This window comes from Semicossyphus pulcher, unplaced genomic scaffold (assembly GCF_022749685.1).
Source record: "Semicossyphus pulcher isolate SPU_LCO1_2020_fin unplaced genomic scaffold, fSemPul1.0.p SCAF_1, whole genome shotgun sequence".
Lineage (NCBI taxonomy): Eukaryota > Metazoa > Chordata > Actinopteri > Labriformes > Labridae > Semicossyphus > Semicossyphus pulcher.
Genome location: NW_027211603.1, coordinates 12,572,219 through 12,598,169, shown reverse-complemented (window position 1 = coordinate 12,598,169; position 25,951 = coordinate 12,572,219). Strand labels below are relative to the sequence as shown.

Sequence of the window (25,951 nt, the reverse complement as noted above, 5' to 3'; positions counted from 1 at the left end):
TGGATATTTAATGATTCACTGAAGGATTTGTTGATCTCCAGCTCGTGGTAGTTTTTTAACACTCTCTTAGCTTCAGCTTAATATGTAGTTCGAAGTTAGGGCTCAAAGCAAAATATAAGTACCAAGTAGTATCCAAACTGCTCTGGTCAAACAACACTTGCATTTGATCCTTTTTTCTCCAAGATCTTGTCAAAAATACTATTTGTATGGTTTTACTCACAGCTCACCTGAAGTGTCACTACACTTATTCAATATGTGATTTGCCCACAACAGCAGCAGCTACAACCCATACAGCCTGTAGTGTGGTTATGGCAAGTGTGAATACATTTCAAAAGTTCGAAGTAGAAAAAAGTTACACTATTGGTATTTGTTTCACTGTAAGAGTAATGGTAATGCTACTGGTAACCTTTTAAACAATGCTCGCCTCTGCTGCCAGTGCACAAACAAGTCTAATCTTATTTTATGCAAATAAATCTTAGTTACAAAAATAAGTTCAAATGGTGTCAGTGTCAGTTTAGGCAAGCAAGCATGGAGGACTTCTGTCTTCTATGTAGATGCCTGGTGTTCAATTTAAGCATAAAAAAACTGACATTATTTACTCATTTTGTTACAAGACATGTTTTAGTTTGTATCACTCAGCAAATACTATAAGTAAGATCATTGTGTGTTCTCTTTCCGTACACTTAGGCTATGATGAAAAATGATGATCAATTTCTCTTCTACTTTCAGTAAGTAGGCTTATTGTCAGTACTTTGATTAAAAATGAGCTATTCTGAAATGTAATATCTCAGCTTACTGGAAGATGGAACTGAAAATAAAAGCAAGACTCTTGTTACTTTCCCCATCACCGCAGGGAATGTACAGCTTTAGTATTATTAAGAAATAAGTCTTGCATAATAATGTCAACAAGAGCTAGTTCTCCAATAATATGCTCTCATTTTAGAAGAAAAAAAAAAGCTTGTCATTTGTAAGAAAGCGTGACCAAACTATGCCAGGGGAATGTAGTGGGGTCCTGATAAGTCTTGGACAGCAGCATTAAAGCAGCCCCTGCGTTCCTTCAGGGGTTTTGCACACCCTCGTGAATTGATGAAAGTGTCAGCTGACTAACAGCAACTCATGCACTTAGCAGCCTGCACATCACTGGGTTTGTGTGAATGTGTGTGTGGACTCTCACATGCTGCCTTCCTTTGTACAGAAAAAACTCTGCTGTGCTCCAGATCATACATTTATACATACCATATAATATATCTATTGCATGCTACGTATTCAAATAATTAAAGGAATGTGGCCAAGTTTACATTTATAAATTCCTCTTCATGGCCTCATTCCCCCAGGAAACTATGCTAGATCAGATGTATTTCCTCATTCATCACATTTTAATTACTTTAATTAATAAATTAGCCTTGACATATGTCACAGGTGTGAGTCATTTCATAGTAATACTATTCCTGGAAGTGAACTATTTTTCTCTTCTCGTTACACCCTGTTGGTATCACCTACCCTCTATTATTTAGTTATGTAATTCTGCAGTAATTCATATATTAGGAATACACAGTTTCTTATAACGCTTTATGACACAAAATGTATGATTCCTCCCTTGTTGTGCATATTTATGACATTTTGTTTTCATTATGGGGCAGAGGACAGTTGATAAGTATTGCCCTGAATGAAGCTCGTGAAAGAATGAAGGGGCGGTCTCACGTGACTGGGAAGCTCTAAATGCTAGCAGTTCACATGACGTGAGGAGACATGGCTTATGCAGGCAGTGAGGCTGTGACCGACATCTAGCTGTGTGTTACTGATCGGTTCTAACAGGACATGTATTATGAACACTGAATATCTCTTTCGGCTCTCTTCGGGCAGCAAAGGAACTTAAGTAACAGCTGGAAGAGCAACAGTGACGCCTCATATTTTAGCTAACGGTCCGTGAAGTCAAGTGCAATTTGCGGTGCGCTCGTGAGGACCCACCTGCGTCTGCAGCAGCGGCACAACACCTTTTCTCTGGGCTTGTTTTTCTGCCCTCTTTTGTAAGATCTTACTTTTCGGTTCATCTGACCTGAAGGATGAAGCTCTCCCACAGTTTAGCAGTGCTCATCATTGCCTGGTTTGCGGTTATAGGTGAGTGTTTTGCGGTTAAATGCTGCTTCTCACCGCCGTACTACAACGACCGATGGCTCGAAACCGTGGCAGTTGTGACATCAGTGCTGGCCATACTAGCCAGTCAGATAGTTAGCTTAGCCAGGTGGTCACTCTTTTTTTTTCTTTACCTGGAACAACTTGCTTGTCGGTTAATCGAAGACGTAGAGATTCACCCACGATTAACAGACAAATATTCAGATAAAGGTCATATTTTGTCCCAGCTTCTGAAAATGTGACAATTTAAATTAAATGATGGTTTATTTCACATTTTGGGGTTTGATTTGTTGTTCAAACAAAACTGAAGATGTCCTATTGTTGACTTTACAGTATGATTCAATAGGTAGGAATGGGAGTTGTATATTGGATGATCATTGTTTTGTTTTGTTTTTTCAGAAAAAAAAAATACAGGAAGAAAATATAGGTGTGTAGCTAAATAGTCATATGTGTGTATTTGGGCGTTATGTACCCTACAGGTAAGCTGTTATAAAGGGTGAGGTGAGGAGTGTTTCCATTTTGAACCACCTGTGGGATGTAGACTCATTATATTCATTCATGGCTTGAAATATAAGAAATAAGAACGAGCAACTAGTTGAAAATATATGTGCTCCAAATTTGAAAAAAGTAGATCAGTGCTTTATGAGCCTGAGCCTATCAAAGGTTCACATGGACTTTGATAACTTTGAAAATACAAAGGTCAGCTGTGCTCAGGAAGGTGTGTCAAAACCGAAAGCAGTGACCGTGGACGCCCTTGTACTTTATTCTATTCTGTTCTAACGTAATGCCCAGGTTTTTGTTAATGTTGTGGACCAGCAGATTGACCCCATTGTTGTGTCATTTGAGAGCTTCACATGACCAGGATGATGGCTTTGTGTTGGCACACAGGCCATTAGGGGCCTATTGACAGTGTTAGTTTATCACACGTTTAATCACGCTGGCCACACACACAAACACACACTCACACACTCACACAAACACACTCTCACACAGGCACCCGACTGTGGACTGAGGAAACAAGCCAGTACAGTTTCAGTAGTTGCAGTGTGTATTATTTCTCTTTTAATGTTTATCTTTAAGTACTATTGGATTGTTCTCCCCTCTGCAACATGTGAAACCTTTCTGTAGAGGACGCTTGAGGTGACACCTCCCAATACAAGAGGCAATGTGAGATTATCTCTTGTTTGTTATTCTCTCTACACAGACTGTCTATGGTTGCTATCTGCAGCCTGATACTTTGTACACACACTGCCGCTTATACCTCACGATCAGATTGCAGTGTTGTGCAAACTGTCTGCTGTGTGTTTACATGGTGAACAGAGAGGTGACATGGGGGTCAGGTTTCAGTAAAGCAGCAGGGGAGAGTGTGTGGTTGACGTTCACTGTGCTTTTTCCTAAAAGAGCGATAGATTAATTATTTTAAGGAGGAGGCTCAAGATGATTGGAAATGAGGGAAGGGGGAAGTGAGAATAATAAGAAAGAGGGAAATGCTCAGGTCGTTTAAGTGAGTTGTGAAATTAGTAACAGTAGCATGGTGGGCATGCAACTCTGCCCACAAGCCAAACACTAAATATATAAATCTGTTCCTAAGAAATGTAAGCTGATAATCTGCAACTTTCAATTACAAATATCCAGCTTGCGACAAGTGACTTTTCACTCTTATATTATTAGTGGCCTGTGGAACAAATTCTTCTTTTTTCTCCCCTACTGAGTAGCTTTTAGTTTATTGTGCGTACACAGACCTTTATCACCAAGCTTTGACAGAACAGAATAGAGAAATGAAACACAAACTGTACAGTAATTATGTCTCAGGATCTGAGCTGTGCAAAGAGGAATAGTTTCTGTTCCATAACCACAACATTCAAGCCTGATGTCTCCATCTCTTTAAAGGTATTAATTCTGGGAAGTGTGAAACAAGTGGTGAAACCCCTGTATTGCATTACTGTCTGTCAAACTGATGAAAACATGTTGTTACTGATGTTAAAACAGGATGTTAGTTGTGGGGTGGATAAGTGCATTAGTCCTGAAAAGCCACCACAGCTTCTTAACAGTGTGTTCTAGAATTACAGCCACTATCACAAACATAGAAGCAACAGCAGTGAGCTGGCACTTTCCAGTGCATAAAGGTATTAATAGCAAAGCCATCAATAAAAAAAAAAAAGTTTCCAGGTTGGCCGAGTTGGTAAAAGCCACTTAGAAGTTTGGCTCCTCACTTACTGCAGCTCTTCTGGGCTCCACAAATCTGTCAGGAAAGGGCCTGCAGACCTCTGCTGGTGACTTGTGTGAACTGCTATATTTTGTATGTAGGACATGGCATCATGTGACTGTGGCAGTTATGTTATTATAATCCTGTGGTCATAATTAATGATCATGTTGGAACCATAATCTAACCTGGCAAGTTGTATAAAAACAAGATGACCCAGATAATGAACACTTAAGCAATAAACAAGTGTTTATTTTATCAGTGATACAGTGAACTTAGTCACATACAGCAAGTTGACCTAGAACTGCAACAGTCTGACTCATCATCAGGTCAAATTGTGCAATCATAAGCAACATATAGATATTTATTGATAAACATTTTAGGATGTTATTATTAATTCGATATCTTTGTGATATCTAATTGTGTTCTCTGCAGGTCGCATTCAGGCTGTTACTCTGGAGGTGAATGAGGGGAACTCCACCTGCATTAAGGCTGAGCTTTCTGCATCATTCTCCATCACATACAACACCTCCAACAGCACGGTATGCACACTGACAACAGCACTCCTGTGACTCTGTCTAATTTATTGCATCTCCTTGTGAACATCAGTCGTATCTTCTCTCCTCTCCTCAGAGAACAGCGCAGTTCTCTCTGCCTGACTCTGCTACAGTCGATACAGGCAGCAGCTCATGCGGCACGGACAACAGCTCACCTTGGCTGGTAGCCTTGTTTGGACCCGGCCACACCCTGGGGCTGAGTTTTTCAACAAATGGAAGTCTGTACAATGTGGCTAACCTGACGCTGCAGTACAACCTCAGCGACACTTCAATCTTCCCTGACGCAAACAGCTCCGGTGAGGACAAAAACAACATCAAACTGTCTGGTGCAGATTCAGATTGTTGTTAAGTGTTGTTACATGATTTTGGTGCTCGCATAGACAAGTCTACATCTTATATATAAAGTAAAGAAAAAGTTAAATATTTCATTTAAGAAATTAAGAGCTTTGAACACATTTTAAACTTGCAAGTAAAAAACAAATGAGCTAATATTCCACAGATATTACAAAATAGACTAATATGTTTGATTTTGTCTTAGATGTGGTTACTGTTGTGTCGTCTTCTGTTGGGATCTGGGCGACAATCAACACAACCTACCGCTGTGTGAGCCCAACCACTTTTAGCGTCGGTGGAGCAACTGTCACTTTCTCTGACATGCGGCTGGAGGCGTACATGCCAGGAAACGACCTGAGTCCAACAGGTACGACGGGCGGGTTTTAAGGTTGTCTTTACCAGTTTAAAGTTAATTGGTCTGAATTATTATGTCTTGTTTTGTAGAGAGTGTATGTACAGCAGATAAAGGCAGTCCTACAGCTCCACCCACCACTGCCAGTACGACAACAACCCCAGCTCCACCACCTACCCCTCCAGGAACACCTGAACGGGGCACTTACTCTGTAAACAACAGCAACGGCACTGTGTGTCTCCTCGCCCGAATGGGACTGCAGCTCAACTTCTCCTATTTCTCTCTATCTCAGAATAAGGTAAAAGAGAGATTTACAAACAAGAACTTGTTCTTAAGTTATTCATACATTTCAGTCTGTTTTGCGTGACATGCTACAAACTTATATTGATCTTTGTCTTCGTTGCCAGACTGTCCAAGAATTAGTAAATCTGAGTCCCAATGAGACCAGTGTATCAGGATCATGTGAAGCCAGCAGTGCTTCCTTGGTTTTAATACAGGAGCAAACCACCACACTCAACCTTACCTTCACTCTGGTAAGAACCCTCCTCTTTTGTAAATTAAGCTCCTGTTTGCACTTTGTTTATGTCCATGGTGTTTCTATAAACTCTGTCCTCCCATTCACAGAACTCCACGAGCAACAAATACCGCCTGAGTGCGATAACTCTGCTCGCTAATTGGTCTGACATGACTGGTATGCCATTTGTCACGTGCGACATACTTGATTATTCTTAGCTCTGATTCATTTATTTCAAAGACTTACTGACCCATCTCTCTGCACAGTTCCCTTCAGGGCCAGTAACGACAGCCTCGACTACCTGCGGAGCACACTGGGACGCTCCTACATGTGCAACGCAGAGCAAACTCTGACTGTGGTGCCAACTTTCTCTCTCAATACATTCAGAGTGCAGGTGCAACCCTTTGAAGTCACCACCAACCAGTTTGCTACAGGTAACAATGCTTTCTTTTATCCTCCCTGCTGTTTTCATCACAGCATTTTTTATCTTTGTCCTCTGACCTTAACTTCCATTTCAGAGAATCTTCTCAACCCTTTTTCAACATGAAACGTTTTAGCTTGATACCTCTCGTGTCTGTAAGAACAGAAGAAAAAGTTATAAAATGTAACTCACCATAACAGCACAACTACACCAGCTGTTTCCCTGCTTCAAGTCTTTATTATAAGCTAAAGTAAGCTAAGGTAATCACCGGGCTGAGGCCCTTATATTACACAGACAAAACAGGGGTACAACCTTTTAATCTACTTTGTGACAATCGAGTAATTACGCTTCTAAACTGCTAAGCTATTTTTGTAAATGTTTTATCAGTAATGATTTAAAGTAGCTCATTTAGTTGCATCAAGCCCATCAACACTTGTTGCTATTTTATTGTGGCAATTTTTTATTTGATCTCATTGTTATGTTTATGGCACTTAATGTTTATAACCTCTAAAGGAGTCATTGCATAGGTAAAAAAATGAACTCAATCAAAAATGTAACATGCAACTGTCCTTCAACAATCTTTTATTTCACATGGCAAAATATACTTTAAAAATGGCCGACGCATTTCCGTCCAACGTAGCGCACCTTTGTTGAGCTACACTAATCAGTTAAGTGGGGGGGGATCACACAGTTAAATTAAGCAACCTGAGGAACCTGACGTATCCAAACAGCATCTGTATGTGATTACTACAGAGACCCAGCAGCACTTCTACTTCTTTGTCTTCACAAAGCACTAAGTACTGGCTCTGTGGTTTCAGCGATCAATGAGCGCAACACTTAAACTATTTAAAGGTCTAGTACAGGCCTCAAACGGTCTTCTATCAAAGGGGTCATGGGTTCAGAATTAGCAATCCCTCTAATCATCGGCACTTCAAAAGGCCATTTAAAGTTATAAAGTCAAAGTTCTCAGTTTCGTTCAATTTGGCGACACCTTATGGCAATAAAAGGCAAAAGCGGGAGTACACTTCCCAGATAACCAGACGTCCACGGTTGGCTGCGGTTATAACTCTTCAGTCCATAATAATACTATATACTGCAAATGCAAAGGCTTTCATCAGTGGGCCATAGGCTTTGTGTGCATTTGGCAATAGATAGTGACTTAACAGACGTTTATTTAAATGAAACATTATTACTTTAACCATGAGCTGCTAAAAGTGGTCAGCCATAATTAAATATGGTTACATCAGACATGCCCCACAGAAAATTCTTTAAAATAATTTCTCATCTTCCTTCTTTTCTTTCTGTCTCCAGCGGAGGAGTGTCAGATGGACCAAACCCAGATGCTGATTCCCATCATCGTTGGAGCGGCTCTTGCTGGCCTGGTGCTAATCGTCCTCATCGCATATCTAATAGGCAGAAAAAGGAGCCACGCTGGATACCAAACAATCTAAAAGGACACTTAACTTAAACCTTGGCAGACTGAGTGGTGGAGATGAACCCGAGTGTGTGAGTGAGCGAGTGGTAAGACTAGACACAACACGAGTGAATGGAAGCAGTTGGTACTCTGCGGTGAGTGCATGCTATTTTCGCATATCATGTGTGACCTCTGGATATTTTATTTCTGCTTTCTCTGTGAGATGATGATGAGCAGCCAAAGACCTGCAAACCTTAGATGGTGCAAGCATCTAGATGAAGTCTTGAGAGGATCGAGCACTTTGAATTTGCTGTTTTTATTCTTGTTTCATTTTGTTCCAGGAATTGGTTGAATTAGCTTGAACTGCTTTGTTCTTTATAGCCTTATAATTATTTATAAAGATTTTTTTAATATCCCATGCATTTACAGAGGCAGAATCCAATAAACAGCACAACAAAGATATTTTTTTCTAGAAGGATCAAACAGCTTGTCCACTGTTCAAAAGTTGTATTCTTAAGCCTATACGTGCTCACTAGCAGTCTAATAAGCTTCCTGAGCATTAAGATAATCCCATTGACTCCAAGAAAAGGGAAATGAATGTGTATCTTTTCCAATCATGTTCCTCCACAGCCAAAAGCCTGGGCTGTCCCAGGAGTGCTATCCAACTTACTAAGCACACTCTTGTAATTTGTGATGGTAAAAACATAGATTGCTGCTTTGTGTAAACAGTGTACAGTGGTCCAGCCACACACACAGTGCAGTTCTGCGTAACTAAACATGCCTATAATCACAAGAGAAAAAAGTGCATGGATAAATGTTCTATCCTTGCTTTCCCCCACCCTCTGGAAGGAGGTGTGTTGATATGAATGATAGTGATTTGACCATTTATTTTTTCTAAAAAAAATGGTTTGATCTGGTTTTCTATTATGCATCTTACTGAAAGTTAATAAAAATCTTTCAATTCCACTGTTTTTTCCACGAGTATTTAATTAAAACAGTTCCTTTATGAATGTTTTGTGTGATATAAACATGTCTGTTTACTCTTAGCTGGTGTACATTACAGAGGATACTCAGAGCTGGGACCAATGCCAAGGCTATTTTGGTCCAGTGCTACAAATCTGACATCAGTACTCTGACAGTTTAAAGGTCCACAGAACAAACTGGACACACCTTTCTTAGAAAAAGAGAGCAGCCTATTCGCGTGTGTTTCAATCATTGCATCATAGTGTGATTGAACTAATAGTTGAGGTCAGGAACTACAACAAAAACTTGAGAACTACATGAATCAGATTTTGAAACGTTAAAGAAAAACGTCTTTAAATTAGTATAATTCACATTCATTACCACAGGAGGTGGTGCCAGCATGGAGTTTTGTTAGTCATTCATTCAATGTGAAGTAGGCCCGGTGGCTGTGTTTACAGTGTGCAACACATCATTTATATGACCTGGCCAGTGTCTCTGACATCATAGAATAAAGTGCAAAATTCCACATTTTAAGAAAAGAAAACTAACATGTCAAATTCAAATGGAATTATAATGTTATACAGCTACAGCATACAAGATTCTTCTTCTTCTGTGACCATATATTTACACTAAGGCTGTATGATTATCTGTTTAAGACAAAAACTATACAGTATGTTTTTAGTGTGACAATACTTCAGTAAAAAAAGGTGCAAACGGGCTGCTGGGCGCTCATCCCAGTGGAATGTGTTTGAGCGACAGGTAGTCAAGTTTGGTTCAGGATTCTTCTGCGATGATGCGAGATCGACAAGTCTCCCGCAGCTTAGTCAAGGTCGCCAGGGGAAGACTTCCTGGTTCAGTGAATATTTTCTAAGAAAGGCATAAAAGCACAAAGATTAAAGGATTTAAGAAAGCAAATTACAAGAGATGTCAGCTTAATACTTATTAGTCTTTCCTCCACTTAAATTAAACCCTGCTAATAACTAGCAGCAAGGGAACCATGCTTTTCTGTTACCTGCATGAAAGTGTGGCATTCATCAACAAATGGTCCACGGGTGATCTGCTTGAAGTTTTGGCAGACATCGGGCAGTGACTGGGCCTGTTGGATCAGAGCCTCGTTGTGGTGGATGAGCGTTAGAGCTACACGGAAAAGGATCTTAGAGCCCTCGTAAAACAGGCAATCCCAAATGCGCAGAACTGTCTACAGAAAAACAGCACAAAAAACAGCAGTAGAGAATGTTAGAAACTCTACAAAACTTCAACTACTAGTATGCTGTGGGAGAATGTTACAATTACATTAGAAGTCACACCCAACTGCCACTGTTATGAAGGACTTAAGGATATGTGTGTTATTGTAATTCAGTCACTGATCTGGCAGGTACCATCCAATCAGCGCCCTTGTTATTATTGTGCCCAAATACCCCGTATGTGCTGGCTGACGTGGAGTAGTAGTAGAGGAAAGAAGCTGAGAGGACCCGAGACTCTGCATTGTTAAAATAGTTACAAGCCATCAGCACGTGTCCGTTCAGAAACATAACCACACAAACACATCAGGATTGATAATTAACCCAATGAAGGAAACATCCCAGTGTTCCTGCTTCTTGCCGATGCACAACAGTGGCCACATTCTCCCAACCAGTACAGTCCAAGTTATTAATTCCCCATAACAGCCACTAACTTTAGAGTACCTCGATTATTGTAAATATTATGTGTTTTGAGTAAACCTGTCCATATCACAAATGTTTTAATTTTTAAAAGTTTACATTTACGATCAACACTGTCAGGACATCCACATAACACAACTCCAGCGGAATTCCCTTCAAATATGCAAGTCAGGCACAAGTGAAGCAGAGGGACACTTCAGCTGCAGCAGTGACCCTGAATCAATCTTTGGACAGGAATTAGTGGTGAATCATGTGCTGGTGGGAATAGTATGAATGTCTGCATGTGTTACACCCTCAGAGTGAAGCTCCATCTGTATTTGGAGAAAACAAACACAGCAGTTCACACTCCTCCCCAAGCCCAACAGAAGGAATGAGCAACAACAAGGACTGCACAGCGAGTTGGCCATTTAAAAAGTAGAGGAAAATTTTATTTTCTAATAAATTAAATTTTTATGTGAATTAACTAAAAGCAGTGCTGACATAAAACAAACAGGATTTTTTTCTGTTGATTACACGAGTTGTATAAAGTCCTGAATGCATCAAACAAGAATTAGACTGACAGTCTGTTATACATTACTGTGACAATAGCAGGACTTGTATATGTTATATAAAAACACACTGATAAACACTCACCTCGACTGGCAAGACGTCTATGTAGAGGCAGATGAACCATCGAGAGACCACCAGGGTCCACATGACGTTATGATCGACCATGGTCTGCCAGACTGTGGGGACTTTGACTTTCACCAGTTCCCCCAACACCTCCTGGTCTGTTTTTAGCCCAAGCATGGCTGGACTGTAGTAGTCTGGAACCAGTGACCGACCACACACACACACACACACACACACAGTTTGGTTTCAATGGCATGAATGGAAACTAGCTTAACTTAATCACATTTAATTGCCTATGTTGTGTCTAACACCAAAACAACTAATTTCTCCTGTCAAATGCCAAATATAACCAAACCACACATAATCAAATTTATATGAACATTTCCTTGTTTAAGTGAGTGCAACATGCAAATGAAACCAAATCCTAGGTCTTAAGCCACAGGCAGATAAAGATCATGTGACCTCCAACAGGATTAGTCCACAGCAAAGAAACAATCACCTACAGACTACTGTCACGACACTAGAGTGGTGGCAAATAGATCTACACACACACACCTGGTAAAATTCTACCGAGTAGTGCATCCATCAGCCAGAAGGATTTCTCTTCATCTTTTGTGATGATAAGTAGATACCCAGCTATGAAGTTCATCCCCTGAAGACAAAAGACAGACACACTCAGGTTACAATCTTGTGTCCCTACAGAATAATACAGTAATTACAGGCTGTAGAGCTTCTTATAAAAACCTCCAATATGTGGGGAACTATGCGGAGACCTGTGATATTTAATTGTTTTGTTTGGTTAAGAAAGATAGAAAAATATACATTTCAAAAAAAAAAATTAAGATCGGAAAAAATATGTTCTAATGTACACTAGATACAGAAACAGACTCTACTAATAAATGGTTCATCGTTACACTTCTTAAAAGATGTAACCATCAGCACAGCCCTGCTGCCTGTTTAACTTGCAAATCAAGCCTCTTATGTTCTGGTGAATAAAATTTTCCTTTTAAATGTAAAACGTTGGGAGATGGTTTGTTGACACGGACACGAACAATGCTTCTTTGGACACGTACGTGTTGGATAATTCTGCAGAAGTGACCTCATATGTACTGTATTTACATGTATTTGCATTCACTCAGTCAAATTTACACAGTCTACTTTATTATATGCTTTAATAAATATCGGAGTAAGTCAGTTGTGCATATTTTTGTTTGGACCTAATCTGTCACTGCGAAATCATGCACACAGCCCTATGAACAATAATAAACGTCATGAAATACAGCGTTGTGTCTCTAACTGCCATCATATAGAAAGTCCTTGATAATACCCAATATACTCTATAAGCTGTGAAATAAGATGTAGGAATTTTGTTATGATGCAAAATCCATCTAAGGCTGGATTCTCAGTGATTACCTGACAGTAGCCCACAGATGGGTTGTGGGTGCCATAGGCCAGCAGCACGTTGTACAGAACTTTCTGCAGACATGGGTTACGTGTCTTGCGGAACTGGACGTTGTCTGGAAATGTTCTGTTCAAGTCTGTAAGAAAAATACACTTAATTAGTTCTGTGTGAATGATGCATGAGAGCAGGTAAATTTAAAAGCAGCATCAAGGAGTCTGCTTTACAACTGAGATCAGTCTTGTATTCAGACTACATCTAAACAAAAACAGACACAGGACGTTTAAATATATATATTTATACAGTATTACCAGTGTTGTTAAATACTAAACTAAGGGAACACAGGTGCAGCTGAAGTTAACATACCTGCTCACCAACACAAACATTTACTTTTGTGACTGTACACAGATATGTACTTCTAACAGGATCATCAAATGCACAATGCAAAAACACATTTCTGGTATATTATTTAGTAAAATGAGCTTGGTACCTGCGAGGTACAAATTGTTTAAGAAGGATAAAATGATCCTTTGTTATATTATTACAAACCACTCTACAGTGTTTTATTATCTGATAAATCTGGGTACTCTTATATCTCCTCACCCGTACATCTATCAGTACTCCCTTGTTTTCTGTCGGACTGCACACGCAGTATTTAACACGAGTAAGCATCTACAGGGTGGCTGGTCTGTTTGAAGAGCGGTCCCTCTTACTCACAAAGCCATGTATATGTCAGGCTGAACACTAAAAAAAACATTCTGTAATGCCAAGTCAGGGGAACACCACAATGTTTAGCATCTTTGGGCCATGTGTCTGCGTTGCCTGCAGGTTTTGCAGTGTGTCTGGCTGTAGTCAGCGTTAACCAGCAGCTGTTAAACCAAATCAGCACAACGTGATTCGGTCTCAGAGGCAGTCAGAGTGAAAGAATACTCTCTGACTGGATCTTAAAACAAAACGTATCATGCAGTTTGTCTTTACTTTTGATCTCTGATTTTTCTTGTTTTACAGCAAAAGACCATATGTTAAAATGCCAATTGAACATGTTTCTGTTGTTTCTCTGCCATCTCTGACAGAGCAGAGAGCAAGGTGTCTCCACAGTGCAGCTGCTGGTAAGTTGCACTTTGAAGTGGTGATGGTTTTTTGGGGGGGTTTTTTTGCAGGTACATGCATGTAGGCGGGGCTGTAGAGAACAAAATACTTTGTATGTTAACAGTTTTTCTCCCCAGTTAGGAGGCAGATAGAGGTTTGAATACAAATTATAACAGAAGACATTGGTGGTGTCTTCTGTTATAAGTTCACACGTATTCAGATATATTGGTGTGAAATGTGTCAGGGCTTTTATTGAGGTCTAAGAGTGCATATGGGTGAGTGAAAAACAGTTTTCATAGTCTAACCTGTGCAGATGGTCTCCACCAGTTTGGGGTCGTGCTGGGCTCCGAGCAGGGACTGGTAATATCCTGGGTTCTTCTCTAGCTTGTCTTGAGCCCCACTGGATGCCAACCAGATCAGAGCCCTGTGCTCATTGGGAATCCCCTTACGTACATAACGTTTTACTGAAGGAGAGAAGCAACATAGTAGTTAAGTTTTATTGCATGCACACACACACTCTGTCAGGATACTGCCGTTTAGTTTTAACACTTACACTTGACATTCTTCTGCACCTTGTTTTTGCCCTTCAGCAGTTTGGACCACTTAATAGATCGTCGAGTAAGCACAACTAGATACTCGGACATGAGCTCCTCATATGACTCGTAATCAAAGTCCTCTGAGCGCTCAAAGCCATACGGATCCACTCTGGGCCAAAAAGCAAAGAAGTAGAAACTGTAAACAGCTTGAATGAAACACATTTGATGCATTCATAGCAAAGCATTTTAAAGCTCAAACCAATAGAAAAAATCAATTTGAAGTTTATATCCTAGAACATACAGTATATATGTGTTTTAACATGTGTGCTGGTTGTGTACTAGTTCTTGAATGAATGTAAAAGAACTTTATCTAATCTTTTCCAAGCTGTTAGGCCTTGTCACCACATCCTTAGCAACTACTTCAAAACTTGATAACACCATTAGAGCAAAAAAAGAAAGTCTGATGGTTCTATTTCATTAAAGTAATCTTATGTATTTATATTTTATATCTACATTCCTTATCTGTGATCTGGCTCTTGATGAAAAAGTTGTGGGTGTAGGTAGCTCAACCTAATGCCTTAGGTAACAAGAAGATCTCCCTGTAGCTTAACCCTTTCACAAGAGCAAAGTCATCCCCGAAGAAGAACCTAAACCTACAAAGCTGCACTGTAGTGGGTTACTACATCTGTTTTGGACATGTTCAAACACAACAGACACTACAGCTGTATATACACTAGGCACTGCCCCGGTTTTAACAAGTGTGGCTAAGCCAATGCTTAAATGTATGTTCACATGTTGATAACCTGTATAAACTGCACTATTTAAAGTGTATTTTTAACCATGTCCAATATATAGTAAGAAGCCAGTTTATGAGGTAAACTTCCATAAAATAAATAAATAAGTGGGTACACACAATATAAGAAATACCTAATTCAACCACACCACAAATTACTGCCTCAAAAATTATTATTTGTTGAATATTTCCACGAAAAGTTTAGGACTACAATCCTAAAAAGGTATGAATTATCATAGAGCTGATGTTTCAGACTGCAAGATTAGCTGAAGCTCCATTTATCCAAAAGACATTAAATGCAGGGATTGTGTAGAGTTTATTTCAAGAATAATAACTTTGAATCATCCCGGGGAGACTTGCACTTCGAATTAAGTTTTATGGGAGAAAAAACTACGAATAACTTCCAGCAGTTATCGCAACATGTTAAAATTCTAATGTTCTATAATCGTAGCCGTTAGCTGTTTGCTAACTAATCGAGTACCTGTTTAAAACAGTTGGTTGGCTAAAGTTAATGCTCCCAATTTCCACGAAATGAGGGATAACGTAATTAGCAGGTTCTGAAAAATCAGGTAAGTTACTAGACTATCCTTGACCTACTAAATTCGATGAGATGTGGTGATATTTAACGTTTAATCTGGTTGAGAAAACCGTTAAAACCAAACGTTAAGTTTGCCAACGTTTACCTGTCCACTCTGTCTTTGGCTGAACCGTTGGCAGCGGAGTGGGTCTGAGTGCTCGCCTTGTTCCTCTTCTCCATTGCCGACTTCTACTCCAGAGAGATCCTGAAAATCGCTAGAAGTGCCTTAATCCCGCTAGGTTATCCACCGTGTCGTGGTTTCAAAAGTAAGACAAAAGCAAAGTCTTAAATACGCATGAATGTCGAAGAAGTCACAGTTCAAAGTTGAGGCAATTTAGCGTTCACTTTTAACTTTCTCCATGTTTGCGTGTAGAAGGACAAGGGACCAGACGCTGCCTTTTCCTGGGATTAGCATGCTATTTTCGGGAAGGGAAAGCTGTGAAAAAGCATTTTCGCGCCTTCCCCCTAACCAAGATATCAATAAAGTCTGATTCCTTAGATATTGTTTCGATCCGCCAATTTTCAAGTAAGCCGTGTTGAGGGAGCGGAGATTGCCTCGAGTTTTATCGGCATCCACATGCACCTGCTGCTGCTGCTGCTGGTCCCCGTCTTCTCCCCGGAGAACAACACACCGACGAGTATCACTGAAAACAACATCCAAACTTAAGAACTACTGCTACCGAATACAACCCAAATACAGCAGGACACTTCCACTCCTCTGGTCCGGACAAACCACTCGGTGGAAGATTTCGGACTCATGACGTTTGTCCCAGGACACACACGTCAATCAGACCTACTGCTGCTTTCGAGTGATTCCCGTAATATCCCACTTCACTGCTCTCAAGGGATGGCTTAATGTGATTTATGTGGCATTCACGGGGCCTTGTTCGGAGCTGCAGTGACACAACGAAGAGGAGGAGAGATGTGCATCAGACTGAGGTTTTAAGTAATTCAATTTTGGCTTTGGACATAGTATTTTGTAGTTTTTTATGTCTCTAACAGCATGTAGCCTTCTAGTTGCTGGTAACAACTTTTATAATACATATTTTGAAGTGTTTAATCTGTAAATAACACTATTTTTTCACTATGTTCCGTCTATAATACTAATTGTTTTACTTTTCATCGTATTTTTCCCATATGAACACATAGAGATAGAAACTAAGCAACTGCTGTTCCTTCAACACTGATACATTTATGATAATCTTGTCAAATTAATTTTTTCCTCATAAAGCATTTCATACCAATATTAACTTTTTCCACAGACAAAGCCTGTAAAAAAAAATGCTGCCACATCCGCAACTCCTTAATGATGAAATTCCTTCGGTTCCCCCAATTGCACTTGATGGTGTTAATAATTCCGTTAACACGTGAAGGCAACGGAAATAGTAAATAGCCACACCTCCCCGGCACAGCCACGTAGCCCAGGTAAATCCAGCCCTCTATTAACTTGAACTTCTGCAAGACAGCAGTGCTCCGACGGATAAAATACCTTGATTTAAACAAATCTGCTACATGGGTGATTTATGGTTCCCACAGTCATTAAAACTCTTTTGATTTATGCAGATAAGACAATTGTAAAAATAGATTAAAAAAAATATGGATTCAACTTTATGCAAATAAATGGACCATCGCATTACTACAAGACACCCAAATTCCTCAATTTACCTTTAGATTTTTCTGTTCCAGTATCAGCAGAGCTTCACATCCTCATTTGATGAATGTTTTTTAATGAGCTGATATTATTCAAAGAACAACATTGAAAAGTCTTTCATACTTTAACATGGTAGAGTAAAAACCTTGCTCTTACTGGAAAGGAGATGATCATCAATGTGAAGCAAACCTTACATCAAGTCACCAGACTTAAAGTTGATTATGTGCTAATGAGATACTGTGTGTCCCAAGATGACATTAAGGTTGCTTTATGGGTTTTTTGGAGGCCATCTTTGTTGTTCTAGTTTCTGAGATTATTCGTAGCTGGAAAAGGGGAAAATCATGTGGGGATAGAAATTTCATAAGAGACAAAAGGCTACAAAAAATTGTGAGTTTCCTGTTGCATGAGGTCAATCCTGGAATATAATGGGTCAGAAATACATCGATTCTTTAGTACACAAGAGATTCAATGATACAGAGTTGAGTTCTAATAAACTGAAAATGCTGTTCTGCCCTACATACACACATAGGGGGTCAATAACAACACCAAACTCCTGATCTTCAACAGAATCGAATAAGCCTCAGAATAAGCCATTGGATAGACAGATGATGGATCATGTAGGCCTTGATCTCTTATCCTCTTGTAAAATACCAGAATAAGTCTAAATGCTTCTGCAGTAGTGTAATCCTGCTGGTGGGCGGGGTCAGATCTGTAAACAGGATGAGCCTCTAGCCACAGACATGTTCAGCCCTGCTGTGAGCAGAGATTCATCAGTTCTCTGCATCATCTCTGTATGCTTCATAGAAACACTAAAATACTCTTCCAGTGTGTAAGCATGTTTGTCTTACATGTGGTAGATTGACAATGATGGAAAAAATCTTCCTGCTTCCTTCTGAACATCTTTGGTATCTTTATGACCCTGCATGCAGCCAGTTTGTATAAAAAATCCTATTAAAAATATTAGTAGGTTTTACAAATATATTACCATACCCCACTGTTGCAATTATTAAAGAACAAGGCAGCAGTAATGGTGTGCTATTATAGATTTAATTAGTTTATTGGAAAAAAAGCTACATGAATAAAAGCATAACACCATAACAGGAGAACAGGATGACTGTTTGAAATTTTTGGAGGAAAAATGGAGGAGGAGACAGAAGCTGGGAAAATGTCCAGACTGGATAAATAGATAAATCAAAATATGTTTATATTTAACTAAATTATAGCCTAACAGACCTACAAAATGTAACACTATTTAAAGTCAAACTAGTCTTCTGATACCCGCTCTTCTTATCACATTTGCAGTGCTTGTGCACTACTTGTTTACTCTCCACTTTTGGCAGCCTGTATTGTTAACAGTGTTGCAGTGGGTTTACTTGTTGCTTCCACTGGGTTTTTCTTGCTGTAACTTTGTAATACCTTCATATTGTTGCTGATGTATGAAGGTACCTTGACAGTGTTACGCCCCACCCTAAGGCGGCCCTATGGGGCTAACAACTATCCACATTTGACCCAACAAACTCACAGGAAACACCTTAAAAAAAAGTCAAAACCAAGGGATTTATTATAGACAATACTAACAACTGAATCATTAACTGAAGTCTAACAAAAGCAACTAGAACACAACACAGAATCCCAGTCTGACAGGCAGAACCACAGCAGTCCCCACTCCAGAAGCCTCTCTTGATGTCAGTGCTGGTGTCTTAAATAGGCTACTGATCCAAGGCCAGGTGCACCTCGTTGCAATTAGGTTCACCTGCAGAGTTGAGAACAGAAGGGGAGAAGGGACAAACAGAAGAGGGAGCACATACAGCCGTAACAACAGTTACAAAAATCTTGATTTAAATTCTCTTACATTGTCTTTAAAAGGAAACTGTGCCTGACCAGATATCGATCGTTCTGACATTGTGCTCACAAGTTTTTGTTTTATGGTACCGACCTAGAAAGTAAAGGTGTCAGTAAATCGTATGACTTTGGGTTTATATGTTTGTTTGACTGAAGGATCCCCATAGTTAATTGATGTGTACTTTGGTCTCTGTTTTGGACTTTCACTATCAGGTTGAATCTTTAGTAAAGATACAGCACAAGTCTTGCTGTCTTCAAATGCAGCTTCCTTGGCAGTGTCTTCATAGAGTCTTAAATTTTGCAGCATACTGGTTTCTTTAATGTCCACTGGTCGTATTTCTTCTTTTACTTCCTGCTCTTTTTCTTGAGGATTTCCCTCTGTTGGTTTCTCTTTTGATCGTATATGATTGGTTTGCACCTTTATGTTATTAGGAAGACAAAGGTTAATGTCTTGAAAGGTCAGCAATCTAGTGTTAAAAGCTGTCACAGAAGCGTCAGCGTGTGGTGGTGGAGTTGTAACCAAGGGAGTTACAGTTTCTGATGCTGATTGAGGAGAGGAATCAGTCTGATCATTAACATCTTCACGATAATCAAATTTGCAAACACATGGAATGGCATACTTTGGCAATCTCCTTTGAATGGTCACAGCATTGGTTGGATTTGGATCTTCCCCTGCTCCTTGCCCTGCGGGGTCCGTAGAAGTAGACAATCCCTCAGTTTTGGGTTTTAAGGGGCATCTCCTTTTAGTTCCTGAAGGTTCACATGCACTCGATTCCTTGTTAGAGAGTTCTTCCGCTTTTTGAGGAACTTCTGTCTTCAAAAGATGTATTTTTTCGAAGTTTGAGCTTTCCATTGATTTCACAGAATATGTTTTAGGAGAGGAATCTACACATGTGGACCACACCGTAGAGCAGGTCACGATGGTTGCCAAATGCCAGTTTATCTGGGCTTCTACCTGAGGAAGTAGCCTGCAAGGTTCTGGGAGTGTAATCTCCATGACAGATACTGAACAGAGCAGCTCTCGATGTCCATGTTTTAACTTGGTGGTGGTAATGTTTTCCTCTTCTGTAGTCTGAGATTTACCGTATTCCTCTGACCTCCAGACCTCTGGATTGTTTTCATAAGCTTGATCTTTTATGAGATTTAACGTACAATACTCCTCAGCCTTTTGATCTGAATGCTGAGCTCCCGCTTGCCTCATTCGCTTTGCTTTCAAATGATTTTTCTCTCCCAGATTTGCGTATACTTTAGTCAAAACATCGACTCCCTGCTCATGTCTTTGTTCTTGTCCACTTGTTGTTTTCTTTTCTTTCAACTGCTCTCCAAAAGATTTACTTTTTATTTGCTTAGGTTGCTTTTGTTTTTGAACTGATTTTTCAGCTGCCTGTTGGTGCCGTCTTTCATGACAAGCTACCCTCTGTTTTACATTGCTTGTTACCTTGACTCCTCCAGAGGGCCTTTCATGTGAACACAGGTCACTTCCCTTATGTACAGTGGCCATGGTCTCAAACCTCTCCATCAAGGATGACAGGAGGAGCCCTCTTCCGATGAGTCTTGGTTTGACTGACTGCTTCTTCAACACATTTTCTCCCTTTTCTTTTTGCTCAGCCATCGCAAACTTGGCTACAACATCTTTCACGCTGCCCCCCCTTTTCAGCCCTTGTTCTCTTCCAGTGCGGGCCTTCTTATGCATTTCATTCTCATCTTGGGAGTGGTTCACATTACCTCCCACTCCTCTGCTTGGGAAAAGAGTTCCAACCTCCCTCTGGTGGGTTATGTGAGGTTTGGGTGTGGCTCTTATAAATTTGGATTGTAGGATCTGGAATGTGGTAAGCCGTCTGGATATTAAGTCTCCTGCTCTTTGATTCCCTCCATTCTCTTTTTGTGGATCTGACCAGCAGGTGATCTTGGAACACGTCCCAGTCGTCTTTTCCGGGATCATTTCAGGTTCTTCCTTGAGCTGATGAGTAGTGCAACTTGGGTGAAGTTGAGTCTGTTCCATTGAAGTCTCCATTTTCTGATCGGGCCAATCTGTATTTCTTTCAACAACATCATCCGACCCTGGCGTCTCCGGGTTTCTGGTAGTCCGCTTTGGAAGATCCTGTGTTAGGTAGTGCAGGAGACTCTCCAGAATCCCTCGGAGAACAGGACGGCAGTTGCGGTCTCTAACCAACTTCCTCAACATACCAGCATCAGGGCCGATACTGGTTTTCCCAGAATCTGGTCTATGGAGAATGGAGGACATGCAAAACTTAATCCCTGTAGCCATCTGCAGCTGAGTGTACCTGACTAGTTACAGATATTGACAGCAGAGTTGGATTGGATCATTTCCAATTGCATAAAAAGAGTGGTAGTGCTGGATGGCCACTAAAAACAAATGCTGTCATTATTGTAACTGAGTACAGTGTTCCCAATTAGAAGCCAATATTTGTTAGTCAACAATGTATGCTCTGCACTTCAGCTGAATTCCTGTTCAGAATTTCGACAGAACTAAACAGGTTTAGATTAGTGAAGCAAACATGTTGTAAACAGAAGTAACTTGGAGTAAATAATTAGTGTAGCCTACCTCTGCTCATCTGTCCAAGTGGAACAATGGCCTCCTTACCAGCTCTTAAATGTAGAGCTACATTTCTGTTTTATTCCTTAAAGGTTTAAATCTGTTGAACCCATACAAGTCAACACTTCTGGAATGTATTCAGTTAATTTGCCTCATAAAACTAGTCGCCACAAGTTAGCTATGGGACTACTTTTTCTCTTTAGCTTATCAATCTTTGAAATATCAAAGTAAATTAGCAGTACTTCTAATTAAACTGGACGTACCAGTAGTCATCCCTGCTGCGAAGTGGAGGAGATATAATGTTCAGACTAGAAGTGAAATGTACCAGCAATGTGAACTTGTTACAGGTGTTTAGTTCAGGGGATTGTAGATGAGGGTTGTGTAGAGGAAATCTGGTAGAAAATTAAGATCACAGACAAGGTGTCCATCAACAGAAATGCTGTAGTTTAGTGAAGATAAAGAGAGCCAGGCAGTTCATGCTTTTTTTAAATCTGGGTCCATTTTAATGTTGATATTATATTGATATGCACCATTTAACTGTGCTTTCACAATAAAGTACATTAAACCCGATAAGAGCATCACAGTGCAAATAATAAATGATCACAGTATATACGATAAAATGATTACAACTCAATAATGTAACATACGTTAATATCATTTTTAAAATGTCACCACATGTTACATGCATTAAAAAGATTCTTCTGTGAAGAGAGAGGTGTCTTCAAATTTGCTGTAGACTGTTTTTAAAGTATGCACAATGTTTTTCGACACATCAGTATTTGCTTCATGTTAATACAGGTTAGTTTTAGAAAAGGATAAGGTCTTAAAAGGAAATTATCTATTGGTTGTTCATTATGAGAAAGCATCTCTGTAAATATCTTTTCCATTATGTTGTCAGAAATGTAAAAACAATCTGAGCAGAGGAAGTTAGAGGAAGTACTTTGATCAAGCGAAGTTGCCCCCAGAGATTACTATCAGCCATTGCAGCAGTTTTTTTAGGGCTTCCAGTTGAGACAATTAAACTATATTTCAGTTCATAACAGATCAGTGTATAGCAGGAGGACTAGAGGGTAGTGGGGGATAAAGGCAGGCGGTTTTAGAGTCATGTGCAATTCCTCTGTGCGGCCAGTAGGGTTCAGGCCAGTGAAGAGCAGAATTACTTGTCAAGGCACTTCTCTGCAGATGCTGCTTTGTAGAGCGCTTCTCCCAGCTCCCCCAGGCGCTCTCTTTTGTCCAAATCCTGGTAAAGGCTTTGGGGAACCTGGCTCAGGCCATGCATGAGACCATAGAGACAACCCGCGATCAAGCCTGTGGCTTCACTCTCACCTGAAAACAGCATTATCACAGCGGTCACAGAAGGTCGGCTGCATGTTTTATTTGTCTGTGTTTTAAAGCAGCAAGCTGTGGTCCTTACCTCCATGAAACATGGCGCGTTTACAGAGTTCAGCCCAGTCACTACCTGACGTTAGAAGGGCATCGTAGGCTATCATGGGGGCATCGTGACCTCTCCGACCTGGACGGCCCTCTGAGCTCCAGCGCTTATACATCTGTATGGACCAGGACAGAGTAACAATAGCACATTGTTCATATTAGGGGCTCTGTTGCTGTATTACACTAAAGGCTTAAAAGGCTTAAAGCATTTATTTTTGTGTGATAGAGAGGTAGAATTTACCTTGTCTGTCTCCTCAGCGTCATACTTATCAGGGAATGAAGCTTTGTTCTGTCCTTCCTTCTCTATCTCTCTCTCTTCCAGGTAAAACTGCCACTTGGCCTCAAAGTAGAACCAGTTTTCCTGATACTCTGCACAGAAATGCACAATCACACATGTTCCTTGCATGAGCTGATAGTCATGCTCTCTCAGACACGGCGCATATGAACATATCTGTATATCGTGCCAAACACATGTTGATATAATTCTTTTTGTAGGTTTTAAAATCAATGGACACAGGGCCTAAATCCAACCTGACATGTGTCGTATGGTTTTCTTGCAGTACTCCTCCGCCCGTGGGATGACCTTCATGAGCTCGCGACCCCAAGTCACAACAGGTTTCCCCTGGATCGCATAGGATGCAAACAGTGCTGTTGTCATGGAGCCGAGGAAGCCTGAAGACAAGAGTGACATCACAAGTCACCGCGCCACTTTTATCTACTGACTTTTCAAACTCAACAATTGGGAATACATTAAATCATAAAGGTATCATTCATGGTATCATTTGTTTGGCTAGGTTGGAAGGGGCCAAAATTGTCACCTGTAGGATGGTTGTGGGTCATTCTGCCAATCTCGATGCTGACCTCCACCAGGTTGTCTAGTCTCTCAGGTTGCCAGTATCTCATACCCACACACATGGCCTTGGCTGCTGCCCCAAACCCAGACCCTGGACATAGACATATGTGCACACGTCAAGACACACATTTTCATATACTGTTTTAATGTTTGAAAAAAATATCTTAAATCTCCACTGGCCTTTTTCATTAAAGGGTGTATGCCAGGCAAGCAGGAAGTTGTGAGGTTTAAGGTGAACGCAGCCCTCCACCGTGGCAGGATCAGGAGCCCTGCCCTGCAGGGACACCATGGCTTCAACATAGACACGTACCAGCTCCCGGTATAGGTCCTCTAGACACCAGTAATCTGGACACCAACACACACAAACACACACACACACATAGAGAGTCATAGATGATTGGCATGCAAGTCGAGATGAGTGGTACTGCGGTGGGCTAAGTTTAGCCTCAACCTGCCACACCACAGATTAGGACCAGCATGCCTCAGAGCGAGTGGAGTCACTTCCACACACCAAGAGGTCAACTGGGATCCTCCAGCAGAGCCCACATTCATCCTGCCAGAATTTGTTTATTTGTGTACTGAATGTTTGAGAGGGAAAGAGCTTATGTTTACAAAGGAGTGTCGCCTCTAATTTGGTGATTTGGACTTTGATGAAAGACAGCGACTTGACTGGACTGTGGTTCAGATTCGATTGCAGAAGCTGAGGGAGGATAGATTTATAGTTGTCAGGTTATGTTCCTTCAAATCCCTCAAAGGGAGCCGAGGAAATGGGATTCATGTCTTTCTATTTTAATTAAGGCTCTTTATTCTCGGCCTCAGATAAGGATGTATAATACGTATAATATGTCACCGTATGTTGTAACATGAACAGGATTTATTACAATGTGTGTTTGTTTGTGTGCAGGCATCATTGTGTCTAAATAGGGCTTCCTAATCTCAAAAGATGTCATCACCATTTCACAGGACTGCTGTCGCTGGCTTTGAACCGCATCTGCAGCCAAACATGATACCAGCAGATTAGGGAGCAGCTATTGTTCAGTAGAGGGGACCTGAGGATCAGCTTTTCCAAAGTAGTCTATTTTGGACTTTTCTGGCCCGGCAACCCCTGGCCTGCCTGCTGAGGGCCTGAGAGGACTTTTGAATGACGGCATTAGTCATAAAGTTTCTACGGAGGTTTTGTCTTTGATGACCGGTTGCGAGGATGGATTATGGGTATGTCAGCAGGGTTTTTCATTCAGAGTCGGCCTGCCAGTAAGTGATTAGCAGCTTCCATTGACTGAATAGAAGAAGCTATTCTGGTCCTTCTAAATGTAGAAAGATCTAACACCTGGCCAGAAAGAAGTGATGTTGTCCAAAGATTATTGAACAGATAAAGAAGGGTTTTGGTTTTAGATGAAGTCAGATGTAAATTTAGAGGGAATGTTACTGATATTTAACATTTTAAAACAGGAGAAAGAAGAGTGTAATCTTAATCTACATTCTGTCTCTTAGAGAATCATAACTCCTCTTTTGTCATCGTTGTCCTAAACGTACCTGTTACAAGTGCTTCTGCTGTGGTCATGTGCATCAGTGTCGCATCACTCAGAGGCCAGTTTTCAGGGTCTAGTTTCTGGGCTCCCAGTCCCCCCATAGAGGCCAGCTCCTCTTGGATCTTTTTGCCTGAGATGCAGCTATCCCAACGACCCTTTCTGTAGCCCAAGGCATCCCCAGCAGCACCAAGAACCATGGCTGCTTTGAATTTCTCCATGATACCGGGCTTTACTCACGTCCACTCACCCAGCTTATCACGAAAAAAAAAGATCTTCTCTTGAATGAAGCCCTCACTCTTTTTCTGGTATTTAGAGGGCTCCGGGCACAAGGAAATCTAAATTTCTTTTTAGTTGTTGGTTTTTCACCACCTGGATAAGTTTCACGTTCACAGAACAAAAGAAAAACAACAAACTGTCTTGCCCAAAAACAGCCAGAAGAACCTCAATTTTTAGATTCCTGCTTGATGTTGAGTTCCCACAGTCCTCCTCACCGGTCACTCTCACAGCGTTCTTCAAGAGTCTCTCCAGTTG

At 40.6% G+C, this 25,951-nt stretch overlaps 3 protein-coding genes across 4 annotated transcripts; 1 reads left to right on the top strand and 2 right to left on the bottom strand.

Annotated features, from left to right (window-relative positions):
• The first annotated feature begins 1,773 nt into the window (after positions 1-1,773).
• Positions 1,774-8,893, top strand: lamp1a (lysosomal associated membrane protein 1a). Its single transcript, XM_069662557.1, has 9 exons — positions 1,774-2,118; positions 4,772-4,878; positions 4,970-5,189; positions 5,432-5,593; positions 5,671-5,876; positions 5,986-6,111; positions 6,203-6,269; positions 6,359-6,526; positions 7,825-8,893. The coding sequence occupies exons 1-9, from the start codon at positions 2,064-2,066 to the stop codon at positions 7,962-7,964; spliced, it is 1,251 nt and encodes a 416-aa protein (XP_069518658.1). The 5' UTR covers positions 1,774-2,063; the 3' UTR covers positions 7,965-8,893.
• grtp1a (growth hormone regulated TBC protein 1a) lies at positions 8,873-16,068 on the bottom strand. Of its 2 annotated transcripts, XM_069662568.1 has the most exons (8): positions 15,664-16,068; positions 14,205-14,356; positions 13,957-14,115; positions 12,577-12,701; positions 11,719-11,815; positions 11,185-11,357; positions 9,903-10,088; positions 8,873-9,757 (listed from the first exon to the last, which is right to left on the bottom strand). In XM_069662568.1, the coding sequence occupies exons 1-8, from the start codon at positions 15,735-15,737 to the stop codon at positions 9,665-9,667; spliced, it is 1,059 nt and encodes a 352-aa protein (XP_069518669.1). In that variant the 5' UTR covers positions 15,738-16,068; the 3' UTR covers positions 8,873-9,664. The 2 variants fall into 2 exon arrangements, with proteins under 2 accessions (XP_069518669.1, XP_069518678.1); XM_069662577.1 differs by lacking the exon at positions 9,903-10,088.
• Positions 16,069-22,151: 6,083 nt separating this feature from the next.
• Positions 22,152-25,951, bottom strand: adprhl1 (ADP-ribosylhydrolase like 1). The gene is made up of 7 exons (XM_069662439.1): positions 25,425-25,951; positions 24,072-24,236; positions 23,857-23,982; positions 23,570-23,710; positions 23,280-23,407; positions 23,022-23,154; positions 22,152-22,933 (listed from the first exon to the last, which is right to left on the bottom strand). Exons 1-7 carry the CDS (start codon positions 25,636-25,638, stop codon positions 22,764-22,766), a joined length of 1,077 nt encoding a protein of 358 aa, XP_069518540.1. The 5' UTR covers positions 25,639-25,951; the 3' UTR covers positions 22,152-22,763.